The sequence below is a fragment of the Monodelphis domestica genome, chromosome 8 (assembly GCF_027887165.1).
Source record: "Monodelphis domestica isolate mMonDom1 chromosome 8, mMonDom1.pri, whole genome shotgun sequence".
Classification (NCBI taxonomy): domain Eukaryota; kingdom Metazoa; phylum Chordata; class Mammalia; order Didelphimorphia; family Didelphidae; genus Monodelphis; species Monodelphis domestica.
In genome coordinates, this window is record NC_077234.1 from 61194974 (window position 1) to 61202939 (window position 7966).

The window sequence follows — 7966 nt, forward strand, 5'->3', positions numbered from 1 at the left end:
ACTACTACTACTACTACTGCTACTGCTACTGCTACTGCTGCTTCTACTATTGCTATTACTGCTACTGCTATTTCTACTAACAACCACTATTTAAATAGTTCTTTAAGATCTGCTAAGTGCCTTATAAATATTATCTCATGAAGAAGAGTGGGTAATCCAGTAAGTTAGACTGAATAGTTTCATGTTCTTCCATTCCAAAGTAAATTGTCTGATTGCTAAACTACTTTTCTTTTTAACTTTCAGGGTGAAAAGAAGTACTCTGGTCCTTGTGGAGGACGAGATTGTTCACTCTGTCAGTGTTTTCCTGAAAAAGGTTCTCGGGTAAGTGATCAAACAATTATCCTGAATAAAGTAAATGCCATTCTGAAACATTGAACTTGATAACCAGGTGATTCCCAGTTCCTGGAAAATATGGGAAATATATGACTTTTATTAAAACTTTAATAATGGAAGTTCATCCCATCTTGAAGTGCACTTTCCATTATAATCAGAATACTATGCAGGCAGGCACAACAAGCCAAAAAGTCTGGGTGGCCACAGAATACATCTTATAAGTAAAGTTAATAAGTGCTTACCATAAAGGAATATAAATTCACACACATATATACATATATATGTGTATATATGTATACATATATATATATGTCTCCTTTGTAAGAGAACATAAATACAAACAGAAAGATAGTCCCTGTCCTCAAGGACCTTATGTTCTAGTGGGGGAATATTTCACCAATCTTTCATGAATTTGATTTATATGGAAATTTTAAAATATAGATCAAGGGCAATAAAAATGGACTTCTAGTTTTTTACATTATTTTTATTTGAAAAAAAAAAGTTATAATGTATAAGATTGATTCATACCTGAGAACAAATAACATAGTCTTAATCTAATTTCCATTGAAGAATATCAATCAGAGGAAATGAAAGAAAGGTTTCTTTCTTTTTTCTTTTCTTTCTTTCAGAGGAAATGAAAGAAATGAGTTTCTTATTGTAAGGGGCCTAAATATAGCCTTACTTCTATCACCCTTATTATATCTATTTCTGCCAGTGAAGAAGGAAGTTTGGAATATGACTTCATGAAAAACCACACTAAAAATCACAGTAAACCCACAAGGTTTTACATTGCGCTTTATACTGTACCATCATATACTTGGGCTGGATGGTCCCAGTTATTCTCCTAAAGGCTCCCTTGTTCAGCTTAAACTTTGAAAATTCTGATACAGAATATATTATGGGAGAAAGAAATGGAAAGAAATATCTTGGGAAAAAGTTTCTGTTCTCTGCATGCTCCCCCCCCCCCCCTTTTAATTACAAAGTCTTTTTAAAAAACTCAATGAATGTTGTTTTATGAGATGAGGCTCTGGAATTTCAGGGAGGGCCTAATCTCTCTGTTGTTCCAACTAGGCTGGAACAATAAAAAACAAAAACACTCCACAGTCTTATAAGAAAGTGTGTTCTAAAAAGCTCTGGACAATTCTTTGAATCAAATCACGCCCCTTCTTTTGAAGTCTGACTTTCCTATGTTGTTAGTCCTGTGTGGAATGTACATGGTTGTTTACGAACTAAAATTCAGTAAAGATTAGTGAATTAGGACTTAAGAAAAGAGATCCTTCAAGTGAAGGACTGTGTTTTTTGTAACTTTACGGTCTTGCACATATTAAGCACTGAGTAAGAATGAAGGTCTTTAAGGGTTAATTTTACTGTACCAAAGCCCACTGGCTTGGCAGAAGTGTTCCTTGACCTCCTTTCATTTATTTACTCTCAAATCAGGCAAGTTTTTCTGAACACAGATCAAGCTACTTTGAGTGTGTAGTGGGAGGAGAATTAGACCAAAATATATTCAGAAGAGAGCAGAAAGAAGTTCAGAAGGGGACAAAGGCAAGCAAAACAATGTGGAATCAGAGTTCTTAGTCCTCCCTAGTCTCATGACCTGCAGCAAATCAACCTTTTAAAGTCAATTTCCTTATCAGCTGAATGGAGATCTTAATACTTGCTCTGCTAGCTCAGGAGATTTTTAGAAGGATTAAATGAGGTCATGTCTGTTAAAAGTCCTTCAGAAACCATAAAGTATAATAGAGATATAGGGTACTGAGGCCCTAGTGTCTGAATAGGAAGTGAGTGAATCAAACTCACCACATGTTTGGGCTATAGACTGAAATTAGTATTAGCCTGAATTAAGGCCCTAAATACAAAATCCAGGAGATAATCATGAAATCACAAACTACCAAATTTCAGAGTAGTAAAGGATGATGAGTCATCTAGTTCAGCTGGCATCTGTCAGAATTTTACCTTTGAAATCTTGCTTAAAGCTATCACGTGCAGGTAAAATCACTACTACCTGAGGGTGGCCTCTTTGACTTTTGGATATCTTTAATTATTAGAAAGTTTCTGCTTACATCAAAACTAAGTCTTTCTTTCTACAATGGCAATCCATTTCTCTTAGTTCTAACCTTTGGAGCCTAGGAGAATAAATAATTCCCCTTGCACATGACAGTGCTGATGAAGACAGCTATCAAGTCTCCCTTATATTAACTTCTCCAATTTAAATGTTCCCCAGTTGCTTCAACCAGTTTCTCAGATAGGATGAATTTTAAATCCTTTCCACCATGGTGGTTGCCATCTTGTGCACATTCTCCATATTAGCAATATCCTTACTAAAATGTGGTGCTCAAAGTGCATTCTTCCAATGTGGTCTGACCTGAGAAGAGTACAGTGGGGTAGTCACCTCCTTATTCCTGGATAGGATACATTCTTTTAAAAAACTACTACTTCTTCTTCTTCTTTCTTCTTCTTCCTTCCTTCCTTCCTTCCTTCCTTCCTTCCTTCCTTCCTTCCTTCCTTCCTTCCTTCCTTCCTTCCTTCCTTCCTTCCTTCCTTCCTTCCTTCCTTCTTCTTTCTTTCTTTCTTTCTTTCTTTCTTTCTTTCTTTCTTTCTTTCTTTCTTTCTTTCTTTCTTTCTTTCTTTCTTTCTTTCTTTCTTTCTTTCTTTCTTTCTTTCTTTCTTTCTTTCTTTCTTTCTTCTTCTTCTTCTTCTGCTTCTTCCTCTTTGACTAACATTAACAGTAATGAATATTTATATTTTTGAACAAGGAAAAATAGAGAAAGAGGACTGCATAAATAACAAAGTAATTTTCTGTTTTCTCCAGCTCAGGTTTTTTTTTAAATATATATTAAATTTAACATGGTAGTTCTAACAATGACTTGCTTGTCTGTGTTCCCTTTTGAAAGTCTTTCTGCTCTCTTCTGTATGTATATATGTTTTTGCTGTTTCACTGATGGTGAAATAGAATCATTATTTTTCTTCTTTTTTGATAGAGTATCTCTTTTAATTCATCCTAAGATTAATACAGATGCAGTGGGCAAGAACCAACATGGCTTAGTGGGTCGAAAGTTAGCCCTACTGTCACAGAGTTCCAGTCCTACAAGAGGCAGGTCATTTCAGTTCTGAGATTCTATGACAACTCAATTCAACAAATTCAGTTCATCATTCACTGGATGATGCTGGGCAAGACATTTAATCTCTTAATGCTCTAGAAAACTCTTTAACACTAAAGTTGTAAAGGAGATACTGCTGAGTTCTGAAATCTACCTAACTCATGTCTAAATTAAAGAGGGCATCTTTAATTGAGATTATAGCAAGCCTGGGGCAGAACTATGCACCTGAGTACTGAGCAATTTTTATGGGTTCAGAAATGGAAATGAGAAGGGAATCTTATGAAGAGTGAGGCATGTCCCCTCTGGTCGTCCAAGCAAGATAATCAGCCTCAACCTGATCATTCTCTCCTCTATAATCCCAAATGCCTCATAATTTAAGGATGAAACAAGGGTATTTTAGTAGTCCTAGCTAGCCCAGGGTAGTTTTGTTTACAGAGTAAATGGAACTCAGATTCCCAGGGTGGAGTCCACCCTAACTTGATTAAATGCTAAAACTATCTTAATAAGAGAAGGTATGTAAGACATCCCTAGAACTACCCAAGAATGGTAAGGGAGAAGTTTGTGCTGTCAAGGATATCCTTTGGATAGAAAGGGAAATATTAGGAATGATATTAATAAAAAAACTACAATAAATTCTCCTCAGTACTGACTTTCATTGATAGAAGGGGGTGCCCCATCAAAGACACAGTCCTTAATCCTAAAATCAATCACATTAGTTTTTATGGTGGTCCTGTTTCATTCCTTTTAAGCTAAATGTTCACTATCATCTCCCATTGGCAACATTTTTGGATAAATCACTCCCTTATCATACTATCTTTATCCTCAATATCTAACAATTTTCTAACCTGTGCTATCCTCATTAACTTTTATCTCATTAGATTTTACTGTTGTAGCTTATCAAGATCTCTTTGAATCTTGATTCTGTCATCCCAAATCAGGTCCCTTCCCTGCTGTTATGGTTCAAAGCTAACTTCTCAACCTGGTATTTGAAACTCCACAATATATCTTTAACTTATCTTCCTCTTGTTAGTCCAATCATTCTCTCCATTTCCATGTTTGTGCCTTTCTGCCTTGCTTGAAATGCCCTTTCTCCTCCTCCTCCTCCTCCTCTCAAATCATATGTATATCCCCTTCAGTCTTCCTAATATGGGAGGGATTCCCTTGTTCAGTCAGTAGACATTTATTAAGCCCTTATTTTAATGTGCCCAGGCACTCTGCTAAGCCCTAGGAATACAAAGAAAGCCAAAAAGACAATCCCTGCTCTTAAGGAGCTTACAATCTAAAGGGGGAGACAACTTTAAAACAAGTATATGCAAATAAGCTATGTAGAGGATGAACAGAAAATAACTAACAGTGGAAATATTAGAATTAATATACAATCAGAAAAGTTTCCTGTAGAAAGTAGGATTTTGTGTAGTTATTCTACTGCCAAATTCAAACAAGCACATTTGAAGGAAGTAAGAAAGGAAGGGAGGGGGGGAGGGAGGGAGGAAGGAAGGAAGGAAGGAAGAAAGAAAGAAAGAAAGAAAGAAAGAAAGAAAGAAAGAAAGAAAGAAAGAAAGAAAGAAAGAAAGAAAGAAAGAAAGAAAGAAAGAAAGAAAGAAAGAAAGAAAGAAAGAAAGAAAGAAAGAAAGAAAGAAAGAAAGAAAGGAAGGAAGAAAGAAAGAAAGAAAGAAAGAAAGGAAGAAAGAAAGAAAGAAAGAAAGAAAGAAGAAGGGAGGGAGGGAGGGAGGAGGAAGAAAGAAAGAAAGAAAGAAAGAAAGAAAGAAAGAAAGAAAGAAAGAAAGAAAGAAAGAAAGAAAGAAAGAAAGAAAGAAAGAAAGAAAGAAAGAAAGAAAGAAAGAAAGAAAGAGAGTCCTAAATACATATTAGTAAGAAGCAACCAACTTCTGTGATAAAATCTTGGCCAAGTATGTAAAATCTTTGCCAGCTAGAAACCTGGGATCTATCCCTCTTTGGATCCCTGTAAACACCAGTGTCCATTTCATTTATTTGGTACTTATCACAGACTGCTTCTTGTCTTAGTTATCCTCTTATGAGTTCATGTCTTAATCCTGACAGTCAGACCATATACACCTCGAAGGCTCTGACTTAGGTCTTACATGCTATGGTACTCCTTGAAATCCTTTGTACATAATTTTCACTCAATAAGCATTATTTAAGTCATTTATTAATCAATTTCATTGATCAACTATTAGCTATTGACAACTATAATTGACAATTAACTAATAAGCTAATCAACTAATGAGCAAACTATTGAGTGAAGGTGTAGCACACTACCTAGCTTTTTATTTTAAATTCTTACCATCTCTATTAATATCAATTCTAGGACAAAAGAGCAGCAAGGGGCTAGGTAATCAGGGTTAAGTGACTTAACCAGGGTCCCACAGCTAGGAAATGTCTAAGTCTAGATTTGAACCCAGGACCTTCCAACTCCAGGTTTAGTGCTCTGTCTATTGTGCTACCTTGTTGCCCTGTACCCAATCTAGTTAGAGCAGAGAACTTTAGCTGTGAGCCAGGGAAAGGATGAAATACTGAATTGCCCATTTCTTTCATCAGAAAAGTAAACCCCTTCAGCCTTCTCCCTTGTAATTGTACATGGTAATTTAATATGTACTTTATTATAGCACTTAGGTATTACAGTGTGTTTGTGATTGTCCTCTACCAGCTTGTGAGCTCCAGGAGGACAAACACAGTATCCTATATAGACTTTGGATCTCTCTATTGCTCTATATGGTGTTCTGTACATAGTAGGTGTTTAATTAGTAAAGAAATAATGAAGTAAAGAAAGTCTGACATTCAAAGTTGCTTTGTGAATGCAGGAATGTGGAATGTCTAGATGAAAAAAAATATCCAGAGAACTGATTCATATCCTTCCCCTCCTTTAAGGTTTTTGTTAAGTAAATAATCTCAGTTCAATGGGAAAATGTCTGGCATTGATGCCCTGGTGAATAATGTAACCAGGCACGTAGACTTTCGAACTATACTAGTATGTGTTCTATTCAGGAGCTGTAATGGAGACTGGGTTAAAGATGTTCACATCTCACCTTATTGGCAAATGGGGCTTTTCAGCAAAAGTAGAATGAGCAGACCTGTTTTCCTCATCATAGTCAATCAACCAATGTCGAATTGAATTTGTTGAATCAAGTTGTCACAGAAACTCAGGACGGTAAAGGACCTTAGAGGCAGTCTAATTCAATTCCCACCTGACCAGGTATCACTTCCAACAGTATTTCTAAGAAGCTGGCATCCAGCTATTTTTTTTTTAAACCGGATCTCCCTGCCTTACTGAAGTTAGAAGTACAGCAGCCACTCATTGGCCCACTCCCTAGCATGGTCAGTATGGAAGTTTTAACTTGTCTCATCTTTCCCCCCACTTGGGCCAGTTTTCTCTTTCTTAGACAGCTAAGTGGTCCTCCACTCCCTTGCAGAATCACCATATTGGCACCTTGGAGTGGGCATTCAATTAGCTTTAGTCCTACTACTACAATTCAGAACTAGAATTCATGCCTCCCCCAAGCCACCACTCCTGGCCATCTAGCTTCTTAACAAAGACCAACTCATGCAAGGCCCACTGCCCCTTGAATCCGCCCATTCTACTTTTATTTCACTTCCATTTTTTAGGACTTTTAGGAACTCTACTGGGTTCTAAGCCCTTGGAGAACAGAGACCACATCTACACTTTTCTGTATCCTTCCAAATGAACTTCATTCATTTCCCCCCAACAAACATGCATTAAGTACCAGCACTGGGCAAAGTGCTGGGAGCAATACAAGGTTTCCATAATCAATGGTCCTTGCTTTCATGGAACTTCCAGGCTAGAATAAACACATAATAAATGCCTAAAGGAGAGCGATTGATGATTCCTGGGCATATAAGGTACCTAAAGGTAGAATGCTAGCATCAAAGAGTGACATCTAATAATATCCATGGGATTTTCTCATGTGATTGTTGCTCAACTGACAGCATCTTATTTTTGAAACCATTTAAAAAAAATTTTTGGATCTGGATGAATATTTGATTTAATTACAGTAGGGAACTCCTAATAACAATGATGATGGTGGTGGTGATAATAATAGTATTTATCTAGCACGCTATGTTCTGGGTACTGTGCTTATTACCTTATTTGATCTTCACAACAAGCTTCAGAGGTATGTACTCTTATTATCACCATTTTATTATTTATTAATTTATTTTTAAAATCTTCTCTTCTATCTTAGAATTGATACTAAGTATCTGTTTTAAGGCAAAAGAGTGGTAAGGACAAGGCAATGGGGATTAAGTGACTTGCCTAGGGTCACATAGGTAGGATGCGTCTGAGGTCACATTTGAACCTAGGACCTCCTCACTCTAGACTTGGAGCTCTATCCATTGTTCTACCTGACTGCCCCTGTCCCCATTTTACAGTTGAGAAAACTGAGGCAGACAGAAGTTAAGTGACTTGTTTAGTCACACAGCTAGTGAGTATCTCAGGCTAGTTTTGAATTCAGATCTTCCTGACCCCAGACCCAGATCTCCACCCACTATACCTG

The 7966-nt window shown here is 36.7% G+C and overlaps 1 protein-coding gene across 1 annotated transcript in view; it reads left to right on the plus strand.

The window, feature by feature from the left end:
* COL4A4 (collagen type IV alpha 4 chain) overlaps positions 1–7966 on the plus strand; it is a 149144-nt gene that overhangs the window by 24450 nt on the left and 116728 nt on the right. The window contains exon 4 of the mRNA XM_056808487.1: positions 244–321. Coding sequence (XP_056664465.1) covers positions 244–321 — 78 coding nt within the window. The remainder of the gene's footprint in view (positions 1–243; positions 322–7966) is intronic.